The sequence below is a fragment of the Nerophis ophidion genome, linkage group LG15 (assembly GCF_033978795.1).
Source record: "Nerophis ophidion isolate RoL-2023_Sa linkage group LG15, RoL_Noph_v1.0, whole genome shotgun sequence".
In the NCBI taxonomy this organism is placed as follows: Eukaryota; Metazoa; Chordata; class Actinopteri; order Syngnathiformes; family Syngnathidae; genus Nerophis; species Nerophis ophidion.
The window spans coordinates 13,670,823-13,693,401 of NC_084625.1; the positions used below are offsets into that span (position 1 = coordinate 13,670,823).

A 22,579-nucleotide genomic window follows, 5' to 3' on the forward strand; every position below is an offset into this window, starting at 1 on the left:
AACAAAAAATACAACCAACACAACTAATGACAAGTTTCTGTTATTGAGTTGAATTCATGGTTTCTCTCTTCACTCCATGCAGAGAATCCACAGCGAGACCAATGTTGGTAGTTTATATTGCGACGTAATCGTCTGTGAGACTTCTGTTTCCCTTTTGCTGGGTACCCAGAGCGGGACTGACTTCATGAACCGGAACTTGCATCATAATTTTTGGTTCCTTCCGACCAAATAATGTAAATACGTATTGAATGTCTTATCGAACGCATTTTATATTGATATCGATGATGAGTCTATCGCCATATATATTGATATTTTACCCGTCCAGGCCTAATTTTTACATAACAAAATGTAAACACAATATTGGCATCATATAGAGTTTAACAGTATCGTAAAAAAAAGATTTGCGTCTGCCTCACAATACGAAGGTCCTGGGTTCAATCCTGGGCTCGGGTTCTTTCTGTGTGGAGTTTGCATGTTCTCCCTGTGACTGCGTCGGTTCCCTCTTGGTACTCTGGCTCCTTCCCACCTCCAAAGCCATGCACCTGGGGATAGGTTGATTGGAAACACTAAATTGGCCCTAGTGTGTGAATGTGAGTGTGAATGTTGTCTGTCTATCTGTGTTGGCCCTGTGATGAGGTGGTGACTTGTCCAGGGTGTACCCCCTGCCTTCCGCCCAATTGTAGCTGAGATAGGCTCCAGCACCCACCGCGACCCTGAAAGGGATAAGCGGTAGAAAATAGATGGATGGATGGGCATTCTCTTATCAAAACAAGTGAAGTTCTGCCTCAGCTGCCAACCCTGGCCCAGATATAGAGTTTTCTGTACATTAGCGCCTCGGTTTTCATCAGTAATCTCTTCCCAAAGGTCCAACAAAGACCAATCGTACGTCGTACTGCTCAAGAGCTAATTTCATTTTCAATGTAGTGGAATCAGAATATATAATGCAACTGCGAGGCTGTTGTTAGAAAATGTGGTTTGGATTCAAGCCCACTCCGATAAGAACAGTCTTGATGCCTCGACAACTAAAGTTTCCTGTTTTTCCGCAGGGCTCCGGTGTTTGGCGGCACCGTCAGGAGTACGATGTGTGTTCTGCTCACGCTACCTTGCAGTGGTCACCGAGTCACGAGCTACTCACCATAAATTTGCCCCGTCGTCCGGACGTGAGACCTCCCCTCGCCGCTCGGATACCATGTTCATCGGCCGGGTGGTCCTGGCGCTCTGCGCCATTTGGTCCGTCGCCGTCGCCCTGCCTCTCACGCCTGGGAATATTGGGAATTCGTTCGGGACGAAGGAGAGCGACGGCAGGATTCTGCACCGGTCCAAGCGGGGATGGATGTGGAATCAATTCTTTCTGCTGGAGGAATACACAGGGAACGACCATCAGTATGTCGGCAAGGTAACGTGTCCGGATAGATTGGGTGTAGAGTAATTACTGTAGGCCTGGGCTCCCTGCTTTGATTGGCTCTAAGAGGGATGGACTGACACAAAGCTGTCTGCTGCCAAAGGAGAGATGGGACGCCCTGGCAAGAGCTTTGCCTCCTCAAGTCAATTCAACATTGTCTTCCTCAGGCTGGCTATTAGTACGAGTCTCTTTGCACAGATTGATCCACTACGAGCATTGTGGTCCCACAGTAAGAACCGTTAATGAATCTAGTTGTTGCAAGAAAGCCGGATCATGTAGACGAAGATAATAGCACAAGACAAGCATAATCAACAATTGTAAAATAGTGTGTTGTGCAAAACCTAGCCTTGATGCTGGAATTTAGACTAGACCAGGGGTCGGCAACCCGCGGCTCCGGAGCCGCATGCAGCTCTTCGATCACTATGATGTGGCTTAGTTGCATACATGCCGACCTCCCCGATTTTTCCAAGAGGTTTCCGGATATCAGGGCCTCTCCCAGAAATCTCCCTAGACAAATATTCTCCGATTTTCCCCAGGACATCAACATAGAGGACGTGCCGTGATGGCAATAACCTTAACGTCCCCTGAAAAATGTTGCGTCTGCTTTTATACCATGCTATCTGCGTGCCGGCCGTCACATATAGTGTGTGGCCGCTGTTGTCACACGTCAGCGACTGCAAGGCATACTTGATCAACAGCCATACAGGTCAGACTGTATAAACAACTTTAACACACTGTGAACCCACATCAAACAAGAATGAAAACCCCATTTCGGGAGAAAATCCGCACTGTAACACAACATAAACACAACATGGCGTGGTGGGTAGCGCAGCCGTGCCTAAAAACCTGAGGGTTGCAGGTTTGCTTCCCACCTATTGACATCTGAATCGCTGCCGTTGTGTCCTTGGGCAGGACACTTCACCCTTGCCCCCGGTGCCGCTCACACTGGTGAATGAATGATGAATGAATGATTGGTGGTGGTCGGTGGGGCCGTAGGCGCAAAATGGCAGCCACGCTTCCGTCAGTCTACCCCAGGGCAGCTGTGGCTACAGATGTAGCTTACCACCACCGGGTGTGAATGAATGATGGGTTCCCACTTCTCTGTGAGCGCTTTGAGTATCTAACAATAGAAAAGCGCGATATAAATCTAATCCATTATTATTATTATTATAAACACAACAGAACCAATACCCAGAATCCCATGCATCCTAACTCTTATACACCCCCGCTCCAACAGCTATGAAAAATTCTAAACTAAGTTTTAACAAAAATTGTCACTCAATAACTTGAGGAAAGAATGAAAAATGACTGATAACTCACCACTTCGGCTGAATAAACTAAATAACAAAAATAAATCACTCTGCTGAGGAGGAAGAAAGGAAAACTCAAAATAGCAACGAAGGGATTCAGGATCAAGGAACATAAGCACGGGATGAGGCAAGGTAAGGAGAGGCATGGACATTGACATGGACGCTAGACAGCACGAATGAACGAAACAATCTGGCACAGAACAAAGGGAGGAGTGGGCTTATAAGACACATGAGGGTAATAGGGAACAGGTGGAAACAATCAGGGAACAGGGATGACGTCAGACTGATGACACAAAAGAAGGGCAAGTGACCTGAAACGAGAGGAGAGTTACTTTTCAAACTAAAACATGCAAATCATAAGACAGAAAAAACCAAAGTGGGACAGGTGAAACTATATTTCCATTTGCCCTTGACAGGGTAGCTAAGAAACATATTCATTATTAACTCCGATGATTTATTTTAGCACAACATAAGTATATTTAAATGTATTTTTTTATCAGTTATATATGAGTCCTTTCTTAAGCAGAATACTTTGTTAGTACTTATTTTTCTAATCAGCCTGACCGAAGCCTAAAGTTTTTGTATTAAAATAATAATAATAAAGTTAAAGTACCACTGATAGTCACACTCACACGCACACACACTAGGTGTGGTGTAATTACCCTCTGCATTTGACCCATCCCCTTGTTCCACCCTCTGGGAGGTGAGGGGAGCAGCGATGGCCGCGCTCAGGAATCATTTTGGTGATTTAACCCCCAATTCCAACACTTGATGCTGAGTGCCAAGCAGGGAGGTAATGGGTCCCATTTTTATAGTCTTTTGTATGACTCGGCCGGGGTTTGAACTCACAACCTACCGATCTCAGGGCGGACACTCTAACCACTAGGCCACCGAGTAGGTCGATGGCCTGATTGACAGCAGCTCACGTAGTATTGGATGGTTTTGAGGACTCCTAAGGTATGTTTGACATTTTGGTTGGACATGAGAACGTTTCTGAGGAAGTACGGCAGTGAAGTGAAGTGTTCTGCAGCTCCCAAAAAAAAAATTAAATAAATAAAAATCACTTGTGAACTATAGATTTTTCTTTTTCAAAATAACAGCTGCCGAGGCATTTTTGGCTGCAAGAGACTTGACTGATTTTTTTGTTTTCTTCGAGTTTGCTAGTAAGTGCACAGAGACCATCTCTGCAGCCCAGTTGGTCTTAAGAATCCAGAGTGGCTTTACGTGGAAACTTGAGCAGGTGAAAATGGATGAGCTATTGGTTACAATACAGCAATGAGATAATAGCATGCAAATATGCAGTGATGGGCAGTAACTGTCAGGTTTGCCACTGACAGTTTGTTTGTGTTTTTGTTTTTCCTCTGTGTGTGTAGTATTTCCTGTCTTTAGTTCCTGTCAGCGCTCTTATTGTGTCTGTTTCCTGTTTTTTATCCATGTGCGCGGTTTTCCCCTCAGCTGCGGCTGATTGGCACCTAGCCACACCTGGCGTCAATCAGCCCACTCCTAGTTTACCTGCTTTGTTCCTCCAGTCAGTGCTGGATTATTGTCGTTCTTGTCGTTGTTACCTGTCATGTATTATCGCTCCTGTCGTGTCGTACCGTTTCGTGTCCGTGCAGCGTATCGGTAAGCTATATTTGTTAGATGTTTGTAGCTCGCTGTTTTTTGTTCCCTTCTTTCCAGTTTGTTTTCTTATTATAAGTACGACTTCTGTTTTCCTGCTCGCTACCCGCTAGCGTCCACGCTAGGCCCCTTTTTGTTTTTGCTAGCTTCCATGCTAAGTTCCTTTTGTTTTCTAGCTCCCATGCTAGCTCTCTTAGTTGGTTATCCACCTCGTGCGCGCTTTTTGTTGTACCCCTTTTGTTTGTTCTTGTTTTAGTATTTATATTAAAGCCTGTTTTCTCACTCCATGCCTGCCTCCATCTCTGCATCTTGGGGTTTGTCACCAACTAACTTCGACAGTAACGAGCTAACTTCATTTTCCAGTTGCTTGGCGATAACTTGGCTACTGTTAGACCCATGTAAATAGCTCAGAGCTAGAAGCTAGAAAGAGAGAAAATGGATAACAAATCCAGGCCCAAAAAATATATTAATGGAGAAATTCCAAATCCATACATACAGAAAACAATCAAATCCAATCCACTTTATTTATTTAGCACATTTAAACAACAATGTTTCCAAAGTTCTGCACAACAATATTAAAAACAATATTCAATTCTTATCCTTGGCTCCACCAATGACTGAATAAAAACAAAACAAAAAAAAGATATAAAACCAATATAAAAATAAATATGTTTAAAACGATTTCAAAGGGAAAAAAACTATTAAAACAATATTTATGAATATATCTATTTTTTAAAACACAGAGGACAAAAGAGGGCCACACAACTCACATAATGTTAAAAGCCATAGAATAAAAGTGGGTCTTAAGACGAGACCAAAAACAGTCCACTGTGGGAGTAGTTCGAACATAGAGGGGCAAAACGTTCCAGAGCTTAGGGCCAACCACAGAAAAGGTCCTGTCTCCCCTGGTTTTAAGTCTGGTATTGGGCACCATGAGTGTACATTTGGATGAGGTACCAGTCCATGTAAAGCTTTAAAAGCAAACAATGAAGTTTTAAATTCAATTCTAAAATGAACTTCCCAACCCTCCCGGATTTTCCAGGAGACCCCCGAAATTCAGCGCCTCTCCTGAAAACCTCCCGGGACAGATTTTCTCCCGAAAATCTCCCGAAATTCAGGCGGAGCTGGAAGCCACGCCCCCTCCAGCTCCATGCGGACCGGAGCCTGTTTTCACGTCCGCTTTCCCACCGCATGTATGCCCAATGATGTTATAACTGTAGAATGATCGAGGGCGAGTTCTTGGTTTCTTATGTGGGTTTATTGTTAGGCAGTTTCATTAACGTCCTCCCAGCGCGGCAACAACACACAACAACAGCAGTCCGTTTTTGTCTACCGTAAAGCAGTTTGTCTCCCGTAAACATCATTGATTGATTGATTGAAACTTTTATTAGTATGTTGCACAGTTCAGTACATATTCCGTACGACTGACCACTAAATAGTAACACCCAAATATGTTTTTCAATTTGTTTAAGTCGGGGTCCACGGTAATCAATGTATGGTAATGTTTGACACTCTTAAACAGGACAATACTGCCATCTACTGTACATGCATATGGTTAGAAAAACAAGGATTGACAATTCAACCCTTAACTCAACAATGAGTAGATAGATGAGTGTTATGTGTGTGTATATGTGTAAATAAATGAACACTGAAATTCAAGTATTTCTTTTGTTTAAATATATATATATATACATATATATATTTGAAATACTTGACTTGGTGAATGTAAATATACTCCACCCCTCTTAACCCTGCTCCCAACTACGCCCGCCCCGCCCCCAACCATGCCGTCACCCCCTGAAATAGGAGGTCTCGAGGTTGGCAAGTATGACAGGGAGCCAGTGCAAAGTCTAAGAATTGGGGTTATATGCTCGCGTTTCCTGGCCCCTGTTAAAAGTCGTGCTGCCGCCTTCTGGGTTAACTTCAACCGGGAGAGAGCTTTTTACACCGTTCGTTTGATGAGTCACGATTGGTTGAGGTTAGGGCAAAACATTACGGATTGGCCAATCAGAGGCAAGATAAGGCGGGTCATTGAAACTAGTGAGCCAACTCATAACAGTCATGCACTTATGTCACATGACGACAAAGGAGCCCGAGACAGAGGGAGGCTTCAAGCTGACCAACTTATAAAAAATAAAAAAGATTATATTTTAAGGCCTGTCTTTGGCAAATGTATGCATTTAGAGAAAACAATGCTCCAAAACCTTAGATTTTAGTTGTTTACTCTGTAAACATAAATCATAACTGCTCTCTTAATCAAAGACATCCAACACAAATTTAGGAACACAAATTAAGGTGAGTTGAGTTCATGAAAAGTTTTACTGCACATAACCATTACCAACTGTTCCCAAACAACACAATTCTTTTTTTTTTTCCTGTCAATCTACAGATAGATTCTTTTATACATATATATGGGATGGTTTCCTGCTGTCCCCACTTTGGACGGGACTCTCGCTACTATATTGGATCCACTTTGGACTTTATTCTCACGGTTACGTTAGATCCACTATGGATTTGACTTTCACAATATCATGTTAGATCCGCTCGACATCCATTGCTTTCGGTCCCACTGGGGTGAGTTTTTCCTTGCCCTTATGTGGGCCCTACCGAGGATGTCGTTGTGGTTTGTGCAGCCCTTTGAGGCACACGTGATTTAGGGCTATATAAATAAACATTGATATATATATATATATATATATATATATATATATATATATATATATATATATATATATATATATATACACACACATAACTATATATAACTATGTATATATATATATATATATATATATATATATATATATATATATATATATATATATATATATATATATATATATATATATATATTTGTCTCGATTGGATTATCCAGAGAATAGTGCTCGATGCCTACCCCCAAACTAAACGACTCTGAAATCAATAAGGAATGTAACTGTCGCAAGAAACCGGACTGCCCTCTCAACGGAGGGTGCTTACAAACATCAGTCGTTTACCAAGCAAAGGTAACACGCAAGGACATTAGGAAATCCGACATCTACGTAGGATTAACCAAAGGAGCGTTTAAAACCAGATGGAATAGTCACAAGGCCTCCTTTAGAAACCAGACTTTGCGGAATTCCACAGAACTCAGCAAGCACATTTGGAACCTCAAAGACAATAATGTTGAATATTCAATAACATGGCACATTCTTGCATCCAGCACACCTTACAACAGTGGTAATAAAAGATGCAACCTATGCTTAAAAGAGAAACTGTTTATTTTATATCATCCAGACCTGTCATCCCTCAACAAGCGCAGTGAAATCTTTTCAACATGCCACCACAGACGGAAACACCTCCTAGGTAACACATGAGCCATTCACCACACCCTACGCCTGCCTGTACCCACCCACTCTGTGCCCTATATAAACCATTGTATGTGAATGCTTCCATTAAAATCTCCTGATGATTGAGGTAACCCCTCATGAAACAGTTCTGTAGAGATGAAGTAGTCTTGTGATTTTTCCCACACCTACATACATATATATATATATATATATATATATATATATATATATATATATATATATATGTGTGTGTGTATATATATATATATATATATATATATATATTTGAAATAAGGACAGACACAGAAATATCTGAAACAGTTATCCAATGTATGCATTATAGTGTTTGTAGCCAAAGTTAATTTACAACACTTGTCCCCAACAAAAAAAACAACAACCCAGAACCAACATCATTAAAATAAGAAAAGAAAAAGAAAAAGGCAAAGATGAGTCGATAAAAATGATAATAGTAATAACACAGACAAAGTCCAGACCAGATAAAAACTAATTAGTAAAAAATAAACATGGTACCACGATTGTTGCTCAACTAGCCAGAAGTGTTAGTTTTTTTGAAAGTGACAAATGCAGGTATGCTTTTCAAAGTGTCAGGCAGAGAATTCCATAGTTGTGGTCTTTTTATTGAAAAGGCAGTCCGGGTAAAAGATGTTCTGCGGAATGGAAAGCAACGGTTGCCTTTTGATATTGCTCGGGTGGTCGATCTGGTAGCACTTTGCAGTCTTGTAATTGCCTTGCAGAGCAATTGGGGACCAGAGTTATTCCAAGCACTTAAAAACAGTTTGACTGTGTGTAACAAAATAAATTGGCAAAACTTAAAATATTGCATTTGGTTAAAATTTGGTATTGATTATATCCTATACTCTTCTTGTCTAGGACTTTCAAGGCGCGGTTATAAAGACACTCAATGGTCTTGATTAAGGACGTCCGATAATATTGGACCGCCGATATGGTCGGTTGATAAATGCTTTAAAATGTAATATCGGAAATTATCGGTATCGGTTTGAAAAAGTAAAATGTATGACTTTTTTAAACGCCGCTGTGTACACGGACGTAGGGAGAGGTTCAGAGCAACAATAAACCTTAAAGGCACTGCCTTTGCGTACTGGCCCAATCACATAAAATCTACCGCTTTTCACACACACAAGTAAATGCAAAGCATACTTGGTTAACAGCCATACAGGTCACACTGAGGGTGGCCGTATAAACAACTTTAACACTGTTATAAATATGCGCCACACTGTGAACCCACACCAAACAAGAATGACAAACACATTTCGGGAGACTAACCGCACCGTAACACAACATAAACACAACAGAACAAATTCCTAGAACCCCTAGCAGCACTAACTCTTCCGGGACCCCCCGCTACCTCCTACCAAGCAGTGTTGGCGCTAGGAATTTTCAAAATGGGGTCCCACAGGAAATTTTTGGGGTCCCACTTTTTTGTAAGCGTTTTGAAAAAAAAAAAAAGATAAATGTATAAATTATGTTATATCTCGCATCCTATATTGTGTTTCGGAAAAAGGTTGTCATATACGTTACTTAATTCATTAGGAAAAAGTAAAAAAAGAAAAGTCTACATAAACTTCCGATCTATCCATTTCAAAATGTTTTATTTTTATGTTGTTTTTTGGTTTTCCACCCTTTTTCTGTCAAACAAAACTATTTTTTTCATGGCAAACACACAAAATATGCAAAATCTTCCACCAAAAATATTTTTTAAAGTGGAATATGTGACGCTTGCTCGGCATAGTGATGCCGGATTTGTTCTTTCCTGGATGCGATCGGGCAAGAACACAGTGAATAGTAAGAAATAGAGATGTATTTAACTAAAAACAGGCTAAGAACAAAAACACTGGTGCTAGGCAGAAAAGGCAAACAAATACAACTAGCATGAGAGCTAGGGATAAATAAGGCGTAGCGCAAAAGCTACAGAGTATAAACATAAAACAGTAATCGTCACTTGTTGCATGTAAGCAAATTAGGATCAGAGAGTGAATGAACAGAAAGGGCTGGCTTAAATAAGGATGGTGATTAGCAAAACAGGTGTACGTCTGGAAACCAAGGCAGGTAAAAAAAACAATACGTTACCATGGAAACAGATTAAAGCAGGACCTAAGGACGTCAAACAACTGAATGAGATACAAAAATGGAACAAAACTAGAACATGGAATGATCCGGGCAGCGGATCATAACAGAATATTTGATATGTGGTAATCAGAACCTCGGAAAGATCAATAATTCATAATAACATTGATTTTGATTCAATATTATCATTTGAGCAATGACAGTTTGAAAGAAAAAAAACAGCTTTGTTTAATTAGTCAGTATAGCAAGTTTTTTCTAAATTACATTTCCGCTTTAAGCTTATTTATTTAACTTTTGTTACGGTTTTTTTATTTTTTTTATAATATTTTTAAAATGGGCCATGTGCCTTTAAAACATTAGCTGTGGGCCGCAAATGACCTCCGGAGCACACTTTTGACACCCCTGCTATAGATAACAAAAAAATTAAATCTGATAAATATATCGCTAAAAAGCAGAGCCTGACAACGCATGCGCGTTTATCACAACTCTCTCGCTCTCTCTGCCTCTGCCCCTCCCTCACGAATGTGCTGCATGCGTCCACCTTCACAATTTGTTTTGTTTTTAAATCCTTCTTAACCCTGGACGTACATTGAAAATACACGCAGCCCTAACTCAAATTGTCGGACATTGAGGCATTTAAGAAACTCCACCCGGACAGCCCTGCAAAAGAGGACATGTCTTCTAGTCTAGTGTAGCGTGGTACAAATCTCCGGGTGTAACCTCCCATGCAGCGTAGCTAAATTTAATCGAGAGTAACTTGCAGCTTAGCTTTCCCATCACTGCAAATGTGCCCCTCTCGTGGCTTTGAGCGCTTCTTCTCTTAAATGCAAAACTAATTTAAGTTTTTTTCCCGATCGTTCTGACTTTCAGTTCAGTTTCCGGTCAGTTGTACAACTTTTTTTTTTTTTGAGGCTCAAGACAGATTGGTTTTTGTAGTTTTGGTCCAAAATGGCTCTTTCAACATTTTGGGTTGCCGACCCCTGCATTAGGCAAATCAAACTATAATTATGTTATAATAAAACATAAAACAAGTGTATAAAACAACAACTATAAATCGCTTATAAAAAATTATTCGAGTGAAAAAACTACCGTCATTTCGTTATAAAAAAAACAAAAAACTAGAGATGTCCGATAATGGCTTTTTTGCCGATATTGTCCAACTCTTAGGTGCCGATTCCGATATCAACCCATACCGATATATACAATCGTGAAATTAACACATTATTATGCCTGATTTTGTTGTGATGCCGCGCTGGATGCATTAAACAATGTAACAAGATTTTCCAAAATAAATCAACTCAAGTTATGGAAAAAATGCCATATTTATCAGCATTTCTATCCGTGGGCCCACATGTATAATATCAATGTTACTGTAACTGCGACTATTTTGTATTTAACCCCTTCTTAACCCAAGATGTACATTGAAAATACACGCAACCCTAACTCAAAATGCCGGACATTTGAGGCATTTAAGAAACCCCGCCCGGACAGCCCAGCAAAAGAGGAAATGTCCGGGGAAAAGAGGACGTATGGTCAGTCTAGTGTAGCTTGTAGTACAGCGTGCTACAAATCTCCGGGGATAGCCCCCCATGTAGCGTAGCCACATTTTATCGAGAGTAACATGTAGCTTAGCTTTCCCATCACTGCAAATGTGCCCCTCTCGTGGCTTTGAGCGCTTCTTCTCTAAAATGCAAAACAAATAAAAAAAATGTTTCCCCTGAAACTTGCAAGAAAGGTGGCGACTATCATTTTACTTATTTGCCCCAGGCTTCGCTACACATCCTAAAACAATATCGGTCAGTCAACAACAAAGCTGTATGTTTAGTTATGTTAGCTACGCCGGTGTTGCTAACCTTTGTGTCGTCCCCTTCCACTCTGGTACTTAAAATATGGCATTTATTATGCTAGTGGTTTTTAACCTTGTTGGAGGTACCGAACCCCGCCAGTTTCATATGCGCATTCACCGAACCCTTCTTAAGTGAAAAAAAAAAGTTGTTTTTTCTTAATGCAATCTTGATTTATAAATATTGACTATGAAATGATGTTATTATATTAAAGACATACTAATAAAGGTATATTTTACAAACAGAAAGTTACAGGAATGTGCACATGATCCCATGTTTACATCTCATTGTGCAACATGTGAATGTTTTAGTGGAAACTAAATGCGATATCGGAAATGGGTACAAATTATTTCCAAAGCAGGACCCCCACACAGACATGCAATACTAGTACACAGCTAATGAAAAACAAAATGTTATATTTGGAAAATATCCCATGGAAATGACTGCTGTCATTTCATTATAATAATAAAACATTTAACTTTGTATTTAGTCAGGTTTGGGATAGGTGTGCTGCTGGTGTGGCCGCAATGTGCGTATCTGACGTTGTTCATATGTCCGCCAATGAATGCTTAAGTAGGTTTTGCGTTTGCTCACGCATATGGAAAATTAGAGGGAACATTGTTTGCAAAGGTCACCGCCTCTGTCTATGGTGCTGAGGACAAGCACCATCGGATGGGGGCTGGGCATGTGCTGACGGCGAGACACAGCTGACAGTGAGCGGCCAAGAGCAGGGAGGAGAGTGTAAGGACTGGTTGGCATAGTAATGCCGGGTTTGTCCCTCCGTGGATGCGTCGACAAGAACACAGCAATGGTAAGTTTAAATGATTTATTAAACTTAACAAAAGCAGGCTATGAACAAAAATACTGGAGCTAACAGACAAAATGAACCAAGGGCGCTCGCATAAAAGCTAGGAATAGAAAACAGAAAAACTAAGACTGGCACGAAGGCACACAAAAAGGAAAAACAATTCATCAGCATGAGAGCCGAAATAAAACAAAAGCTTAGCGTGAAAAGCTAGTGAGAATATACCTGCGTAAAGTCAAAGGCAAATTTATGGACCCAGATTGAAAAAAGAAAAGAGGAAAGCTTCTATAGGGAGAAATCAAGGAGAACCAGGTCTGTGTAGAAAACGAGGAGCAGGTGAAATCAATGTGTAACCATGGGAACGGACTAAACAGGAAGTAAGTGGGTCAGAAGAGAATGAAACCAAGATGGAAAAATAAACAAATGACGATCTGAGACACGGATCGCAACAGAGAGAGGATACGGACGTGACTGAAAAGTCACCTTCTGCGGGAGAAAGTGAAGTGAAGTGAATTATATTTATATAGCGCTTTTCTCAAGTGACTCAAAGCGCTTTACATAGTGACACCCAATAGCTAAGTTACATTTAAACCAGTGTGGGTGGCACTGGGAGCAGGTGGGTAAAGTGTCTTGCCCAAGGACACAACGGCAGTAACTAGGATGGCGGAAGCGGGAATCGAACCTTCAACCCTCAAGTTGCTGGCACGGCCACTCTACCAACCGAGCTATGCCGAAAGACTTGTTGTTAAAATCTGCACGCTTGGCTCCTGTGAAGTGTATGTCAGTGGGACCATAAATTGCGGATAGGGAGACGTTTTTATTTACACGATGACTCGGGTGTGTCCCGAACCCCTGAGGCCGACTCGCCGAACCCTTAGGGTTCAATCGAACCCGGGTTAAGAACCACTGTATTTTGCAGACAAAAAAAAAAATAAATAAAAATGATGGGCTATGGGACGTTCCAGATCCTTCCGGATCAGAGAGGTTCCTGTCAGCTGAGCTCGGGGGCGTGCACGTTAAAGACAGGTGTGATGAAAAAAGAAACGCTACACTTATCAACTCCGGCGAGGCAAAGGCGGCGACTGTCGACAGCCAATTTTCTCGGAGGAGGCTGCCTTTCATCACGCACCTCACATCTTCGGCGGTAAACAAGTGTGCGGCTTCGAGCCGCGGGGGGGGGGGGGGGGCTCTGACAACTTTTGGCGAAGGAAGCGCATCACAAACGCAACGGCGGCGCTGAAGAAGAAAGCGTATCAATCAGGGCGGGCCGACGAAACGCTGCCTTGTTGTGTTATGTGATGCGGCGGCAAAGTAAATGCCAAGAGCGAGGCGGGTTATCAGTTGATGGCGCCTTGATGTTCCCTCTGCAGCCGCGTGACAGCCAGCGAACCGGCTTCATTTCTCCTGTCCAATATCCTTCATTACTCAGCTGTCAGGAAGAACACGAGGCTGTAATGAATTGCTGAGGAAATGTAGCGGGTGGGTGCGGAAGGGGAGGTCCACGCATGGTTTGGAAGTTGATGTGGAATAATTGAAAAAAAACTCTTAACGATCGCTATCAAACTATGCTTGCTTCCAAGAGCGAAAACTAACATTTGGTTAAAAAAAATAAAAAAAATACCAACATCCATCCATCCATTTTCTACCGCTTATTCCCTTTCGGGGTCGCTGGCGCCTATCTCAGCTACAATCGGGCGGAAGGCAGGGTACACCCTGGACAAGTCGCCATCTCATCGCAGGGCCAACACAGATAGACAGACAACATTCACACTCACATTCACACACTAGGGCCAATTTAGTGTTGCCAATCAACCTATCCCCAGGTGCATGTCTTTGGAAGTGGGAGGAAGCTGGAGTACCCGGAGGGAACCCACGCATTCACGGGGAGAACATGCAAACTCCACACAGAAAGATCCTAAGCCTGGATTTGAACCCAGGACTGCAGGAACTTCGTATTGTGAGGCAGACGCACTAACCCCTCTGCCACCGTGAAGCCACATATGATTAATTGTGATCACACTAGGCAGGGGGTCGCATACTTAAAGACGATCCTTTAGTGACAAATAGCTTTAAAATGATTTCTCAAAGTAACAAACAAATAATAACAGGCTTTGCAAAGCGAGACCAAACCAGAACGACACATCTGTTCGTTCTAGCTTGTTCTAACTCTTTTAGAATATGTAATGTCACTTATACATTCTCAGAAGTCCCACCCTCCATGCTCATTAACATACAGTACCCCAGTGGAATGAATGCCCAAGGTCCTGTGAAGGGGAGAGGGTGTTGTTTACCCAGAAAGGGGGGGTCACTCAGGAAAGGGGACCAATTTAGCTCTGTTGGGGGTCAGGAAGAGATAACACACATGCCCAGGTCAACTATAGTCCACATGTCACATCAAAGACACGGGAGATAGAGCTTGATCTAAGTGTCACATTCCTAAGCCTAATAAAACAACTTTTGGCGACCCGTTCAAAGAACATCATCAATTAAAACGAGTACTTTTGCTCTCGCCCGGAAAAGGGTGGAATGCCATCCCCGGGTTGGGGAGGAGGCCCTGCCCCAAGTGGAGGAGTTCAAATACCTAGGAGTCTTGTTCACGAGTGAGGGAAGAGTGGATCGTGAGATCGACAGGCGGATCGGTGCAGCGTCTTCAGTAACGCGGACGTTGTACCGATCCGTTGTGGTGAAGAAGGAGCTGAGCCGGAAGGCAAAGCTCTCAATTTACCGGTCGATCTACGTTCCCATCCTCACCTATGGTCATGAGCTTTGGGTCATGACCGAAAGGATAAGATCACGGGTACAAGCGGCCGAAATGAGTTTCCTCCGCCGTGTGGCGGGGCTCTTCTTTAGAGATAGGGTGAGAAGCTCTGCCATCCGGGAGGAACTCAAAGTAAAGCCGCTGCTCCTTCACATCGAGAGGAGCCAGATGAGGTGGTTCGGGCATCTGGTCAGGATGCCACCCGAACGCCTCCCTAGGGAGGTGTTTAAGGCACGTCCAACCGGTAGGAGGCCACGGGGAAGACCCAGGACACGTTGGGAAGACTATGTCTCCCAGCTGGCCTGGGAACGCCTCGGGATCCCCCGGGAAGAGCTAGACGAAGTGGCTGGGGAGAGGGAAGTCTGGGTTTCCCTGCTTAGGCTGTTGCCCCCGCGACCCGACCTCAGATAAGCGGAAGATGATGGATGGAAGTAATTTTGCTATCACACTTGCCAACCTTGAGACCTCCTATTTTGGGAGGAGGGAGTTGGGGGGGCGTGGTCGGGGTTGGGGCGACGGATTTGACGACAGGTTGTAGAGGACGTTTAAGGCAGTGCCTTAAAGACACGCCCCCAATAATGTTGTCCGGGGGGGAAATCGGGAGAAATTCGGGAGAATGGTTGCCCCGGGAGATTTTCGGGATGGGCACTGAAATTCGGGAGTCTCTCGGGAAAATTGGGAGGGTTGGCAAGCATGGGTATCACATGTAGTGCAAAATGTATATCACATAGTGGAGGGGATCTTTTCCTCGATTCAATAAACACGTTAAAAACTATCTGATACTGTTACTGTAAATCAAATGTTATAGTTCGGAAAATACGGTAATCACAACACCTCGCAACAGAGGGGGGAGTTGCTGGCTTTTGAACTTTGCGTCAATAACAGTCTGGATTGATTGATTCCCCTTTTTGTCCGGTTGACACGATGTCAAATATTTCCCCAAAAAACTTTGAAATGTGGACTCGTCAGACCACAGAACACTTTTCCACTTTGCATCAGTCCATCATAGATAATCTCGGGCCCAGAGAAGCCGGCGGCGTTTCAGATGGCTTTCGCTTTGCACAGTAGAGCTTTAACGCGCACATACAGATGTAGTGACAAACTGTATTTACTGACAGTGGTTTTCTGAAGTGTTCCTGAGCCCATGTGGTGATATCCTTTGGAGATTGATGTCGGTTTTTGATACAGTGCTGAGGGATCTTAGGTCACGGTCATTCAATGTTGGTTTCCGGCCATGCCGCTTACGTGGAGTGATTTCTCCAGATTCTTTGAACCTTTTGATGATATTATGGACCGTAGATGTTGAAATCCCTAAATTTCTAGCAATTATACTTTGAGAAACGTTTTTCTTAAACTGTTTGACTATTTGCTCACGCAGTTGTGGACGAAGGGGTGTACCTCGCCCCATCTTTTCTTGTGAAAGACTGAGCATTTTTTTGGGAAGCTGTTTTTGTACCCAATCATGGCACCCACCTGTTCCCAATAAGCCTGCACACCTGTGGGACATTTCAAATAAGTGTTTGATGAGCATTCCTCAACTTTATCAGTATTTATTGCCACATTTCCCAACTTCTTTGTCACGTGTTGCTGGCATCACATTCTAAAGTTAATGATTATTTGCAAAAAAAATAAATGTTTATCAGTTTGAACATCAAATATGTTGTATTTCTAGCATATTCAACTGAATATGGGTTGAAAAGGATTTGAAAGTCATTGTATTCCATTTATATTTACATCTAACACAATTTCCCAACTCATACGGAAACAGGGTTTGTATACAAAGCTAGGTGAGATTCCCACCAAGACTGCTGGGCAACTTCCCAGTTCAAAGAGGATAACACAGCAAAGAAGCAAAACACACATTATGACAGCAGCTACTTAAAACATGGTTCCATCACTTCCAGGCAAGGAAATGTGTCAAACCATTGCAAAAAAGTATGTCATGACATCATCTTGGATTTAAGTTCCAAACAATGTTCCACAACTGAATACGTTTTTGCCATACCCGTGCATACAGTACTGAACGTCTTGGGCGAGTGTGTTCCCTGGGGGGTGGTCACAATCCGGTGGTTGTTGGGTTTCTGTGGCCTAGGATGACTGGGGAAGAACAGTCCTGCATACTGATGGATGGCAAAATAACTCGTTTGTGGGCGCTAACACAATCTTTGGCTATTGTTGGCCTCTTTTTGAACGTGGTGGTCCTCAAAGTCCCTTTCTTTTGGAGAGGCAAATGAATGGCCCTTCTAAGGGATAGAGATCAACCCATAAGGTTTTTTCAGGGCCGATACAGATTATTACAGTAGTCAAGGATGTTGAAAACCGATTAGGGCTGGGCGATATGGCCTTGTATTAATATCTTGATATTTTTAGGCCATGTCATGATACAGGATATGTATCTCGATATTTTGCCTTAGCCTTGAATGAACGCTTGATACATATAACCACAGCAGTCTGATGATTCTATGTGTCTACATTAAAACATTCTTGCTCATACTGCATTAATATATGCTTATTTTAAACTTTCATGCAAAGAAAAAAATCACAAATAAGTAAATTTAGCAAAACTGTATTCAATAATCAGTTATTAAGCAGTGAAACAAACATTCATGTCATTTCCAAAACAGAAAGAGCAAGATTGTCAGAGACATTTTTTTAAAACAAGCTATGAGTGCACTTTTGTGCATGATGTCACTGCCACACCTATGGGATCATGTTTTTTTTTGGTCATGTTCGGTTTTGTTTTTTGGACACTCGGTTCCTGTTTTGCACTTTCTGGTTTGTTTTGTTACCATGACTACTCATTAGTTTTCACCTGTCACGCACCTGTCTCACGGTTTGGCACTCGCTCACCTGTTTTCACTGATTGTCACTGCTATTTAAGCAATTTTGTTTCTATTCTTCGTCCTGGCAACATCACCTCTTTCACGCCCTCGATCACCTGCTACGCACCTTGCTATCCATGCTATTGATCCATGCCCCTTGTTTCGGTCAACGTAAGTAGTTCTGTTATTCATGCCACTGTGCAAGTGTTTTTGTTTCATGTTGATAGTTTGTAGCCTTTATGCTAGTCTTTTGTTTCAAAGCCCAGTTTTTTTGCACCGCCATTGTACGCGCTTTTAGTTTGTTCCTGTTTTTAGTTTTAGTGTTAAAATAAAGATGTCTTTACCTTCATGCCATTGCCGTTTCCACTACAATCGCTTCGCACCTCGGGAAAAAAACCCACGTCCAAGTCCAAGCCTGACAGTCACTAAGATGACATACATTTAAGTGCACTTTTTGTACAAAATGCCACTACAATAATTCAAAACAAATAAAGTGCACTTTTGTGCATGATGTCACTGTCACGCCTATGGCATCATGTCTTCTTTTGGTCATGTTCGGTTTTGTTTTTTGGACACTCAGTTCCTGTTTTGCACTTTCTGGTTTGTTTTGTTACCGTGACAACTCATAAGTTTTCACCTGTCACGCACCTGTCTCACGTTTTGGCACTCGCTCACCTGTTTTCACTGATCATGTCACTGCTATTTAAGCCATTCTGTTTCTGTTCTTCTTCCTGGCAATATCACCTCCTTCACGCCCTCGATCATTTGCTACGCACCTTGCTATCCATGCAATTGTGAAGTGAAGTGAATTGTATTTACATAGCACTTTTTCTCTAGTGACTCAAAGCGCTTTACATACTGAAACCCGATATCTAAGTTACATTCAAACCAGTGTGAGTAGCACTGGGAGCAGGTGGGTAAAGTGTCTTGCCCTAGGACACAACGGCAGTGACTAGGATGGCGGATGCGGAAATCGAACCTGCAACCCTCAAGTTGCTGGCACGGCCGCTCTACCAACCGAGCTAAACCGCCCCTATTGATCCATGCCCCTTGTTTCGGTCAACGTAAGTAGTTTTGTTATTCATGCCACTGTGCAAGTGTTTTTGTTTCATGTTGATAATTTGTAGCCTTTATGCTAGTCTTTTGTTTCAAAGCCCAGTTTTTTGTACCGCCATTGTGCGCGCTTTTAGTTTGTTCCTGTTTTTAGTTTTAGTGTTAAAATAAAGATGTCTTTACCTTCATGCCATTGCCGTTTCCACTCCAATCGCTTCGCACCTAGGGAAAAAAACCCACGTGCAAGTCCAAGCCTGACAGTCACTAAGATGACATAAATTTAAGTGCACTTTTTGTACAAAATGCCACTACAATAATTCAAAACAAATAAATTGCACTTTTGTGCATGATGTCACTGTCACGCCGATGGGATCATCTCTTCTTTTGGTCATGTTCAGTTTTGTTTTTTGTACACTCAGTTCTTGTTTTGCACTTTCTGGTTTGTTTTGTTACCGTGACAACTCATAAGTTTTCAACTGTAACGCACCTGTCTCATGTTTTGGCACTCGCTCACCTGTTTTCACTGATCATGTCACTGCTATTTAAGCCATTCTGTTTCTGTTCTTCTTCCTGGCAATATCACCCCCTTCACGCCCTCGATCACTTGCTACGCACCTTGCTATCCATGCAATTGTGAAGTGAAATGAATTATATTTATATAGCGCTTTTTCTCAAGTGACTCAAAGTGCTTTACATAGTGAAACCCAATATCTAATTTACATTTAAACCAGTGTGGGTGGCACTGGGAGCAGGTGGGTAAAATGTCTTGCCCTAGGACACAACGGCAGTGACTAGGATGGCGGATGCGGAAATCGAACCTGCAACCCTCAAGTTGCTGGCACGGCCGCTCTACCAACCGAGCTAAACCGCCCCTATTGATCCATGCCCCTTGTTTCGGTCACCGTAAGTAGTTTTGTTATTCATGCCACTGTGCAAGTGTTTTTGTTTCATGTTGATAGTTTGTAGCCTTTATGCTATTCTTTTGTTTCAAAGCCCAGTTTTTGTACCGCCATTGTATGCGCTTTTAGTTGGTTCCTGTTTTTAGTTTTAGTGTTAAAATAAAGATGTCTTTACCTTCATGCCATTGCCGTTTCCACTCCAATCGCTTCGCACCTCGGGAAAACAACCCACGTCCAAGTCCAAGCCTGACAGTCACTAAGATGACATATGAAAACCACACTACATTTAAATGCACTTTTTGTACAGAACGCCACTACAATAGTTAAAAACAAATAAAGTGCACTTTTGTGCATGATGTCACACAAGATATTTCAATAACTGTCAAATAAAAATGAGTTGCATAATAGGAAAAAATAAATAGTGTATGTCCTTCGCTATGTGGTAGGTTACTGCGGACGTTATATCCGTCTGTTGTTGACTATATTTTTCATACTGTGTTGATTTTGAAAATAGTTGCTTCGGCATTTTGTTGGTGTGGCACCTAACGGAGATGTTGACATGCGGAATTTCAAGCGCTCTTCATTCTCTCGCAGGTGAATTTTCAAATGATGCTACATTAGCAGTGCTGCTACTTTTTGTAGCAACGCTTTTGCCCCACATATGTTATACATCTTCCCGCTTGAAGCCAAACCACCGCCGGATGATGGGCCCCCTGTGGTTTTTCTTGGGAATTAATTCTTCATTCATTTGTTACCAGATTCGTACCTTCTCTCTCTCTTGTAATACCACTCGCAACGCACCGTTAGCATCGCGGCTAATGTTGCACACGTGATGCATGTAAGAAGGTGCGCTTGTTTTAAGTCTCTGTGAGGAGAGACCAGAAAGAGTGGGAGATGCTTGTAGTGTAATGCCCGCAGCTAAAAGCAACTGTGTGAGAACGTATACTCGAATATCACAATATAGTCATTTTCTATATCGCACAGACACAAACCCGCGGTATATTGACTATACCGTATTTCCTTGAATTGCCGAAGGGCATGTAGTATGCGCCTGCCTTGAATTACTCGCTTCCCAAAATAATTAGCGCATGCTTAATATTACCGCCTGGTCAAACTTGTGACATCACGAGTGACACTTCCCCTGTCATCATTTTCAAAATGGAGGAGGCTGATTTCAATACCGGTAATTTGAAATTGCATGAAGGGAAGAAGATTAAGAGCTGTTCAGTAGGATTAAAGGTCCAAGCTTACATCACACTCAAATTTTGTACTGCATGCCTTTGGTAAGTGCCGGAGTGAGAAGAGGTTTTAAAATAATTAGCACATGCTTATTTTTACTGCATGCCTTTGGTAAGCACAGGAGTGAGAAGAGGTTTTAGACTAATTAGTGCCCCGGCGGCAATTCAAGGAAATACGTATTCTATATATCGCCCAGCCCTATAGCCGATACTCATTTGCAGTAAAAGTTATTTAAACATGAATAGTATGGCAGTAAAAAGCTGAACAAAGTTTTAAGTTGTTTTTTTTAACATATTTTTTTTGAAAACCACACACCAGTAGTTACATAATGTTATATGTGGCGCTAATCTCGTGGTTAATTTAGCAGCAAACATCATCAGGGGATTTCACAAACACTTGTATTACGTGAGTCTAATTTGCATTTCAAAATATGCGAAATCTCTTGGGAAAATTGGGAAAAATATGGCATTTTTCTACATCACAATAACTGGCCATCTACTCAATTAAAGAGCAGTTTAAAGATCCAATACATTGTAAGGTTTCCCTGTGAAGAACTCTGAAATATCGCAAGCATTTAAATAAAAACAATTCTGGGCTCCTTCATGTAGTTTATTGTCGAGACATTTTTCAAACTGGCAGACATTTCTTCCTGAATTTTACAGAAAGTATGAGAATGTGTGAGCTGCTGCCTGCTCCTTTTTGCTTGTATATATAAAAAATAAAATAAAAATAAAAATAAAAACTGAAGTTGGGACGTTGTGTAAATCGTATATAAAAACAGAATGCAATGATTTGCAAATCCTTTTCAACCTATATTCAGTTGAATAGACTGCAAATAAAATATACTTAACGTTCGAACGGGTAAAATTGGTTATTTTTTTTTTTGCAAATATTAGTTCATTTGGAATTTGATGCTTGCAACATGTTTCAAAAAATCTGGCACAAGATGCAAAAAAGGCTGAGAAAGTTGAGGAATGCTCATCAAACACTTATTTGGAACATTCCACAGGTGAACGGGCTAATTGGGAACAGGTGAGTGCCATGATTGGGTATAAAAGCTGCTTCCATGAAATGTTCAGTCATTCACAAAAAAGGATGGTCACCACTTTGTGAGCAAATGCGTGAGTACATTCTCGACCAGTTTTTTCAACGAGCTGTGGCAAGGAATTTAGGGATTTCACCATTTGCGGTCTGTAATATCATCAAAAAGTTTAGAGAATCTGGAGAAATCACTGCACGTAGGCAGCAAGGCCGAAAACCAGCATTGAAGGCCCGTGACTTTCGATGCCTCAGGCGGTACTGCATCAAAAACCGAGATCAGTGTGAAAAGGATATCACCACATGGGCTGAGGAACATTTCCGAAAAAAACTGTCAGTAACAACAGTTTGTCG

The 22,579-nt window shown here is 41.9% G+C and overlaps 1 protein-coding gene across 1 annotated transcript in view; it reads left to right on the top strand.

The window, feature by feature from the left end:
• The window catches only part of LOC133569297 (cadherin-10-like), a 96,832-nt gene that overhangs the window by 20,725 nt on the left and 53,528 nt on the right, over positions 1-22,579 (top strand). The window contains exon 2 of the mRNA XM_061921525.1: positions 1,047-1,396. Coding sequence (XP_061777509.1) covers positions 1,190-1,396 — 207 coding nt within the window. The 5' untranslated portion in view covers positions 1,047-1,189. The remainder of the gene's footprint in view (positions 1-1,046; positions 1,397-22,579) is intronic.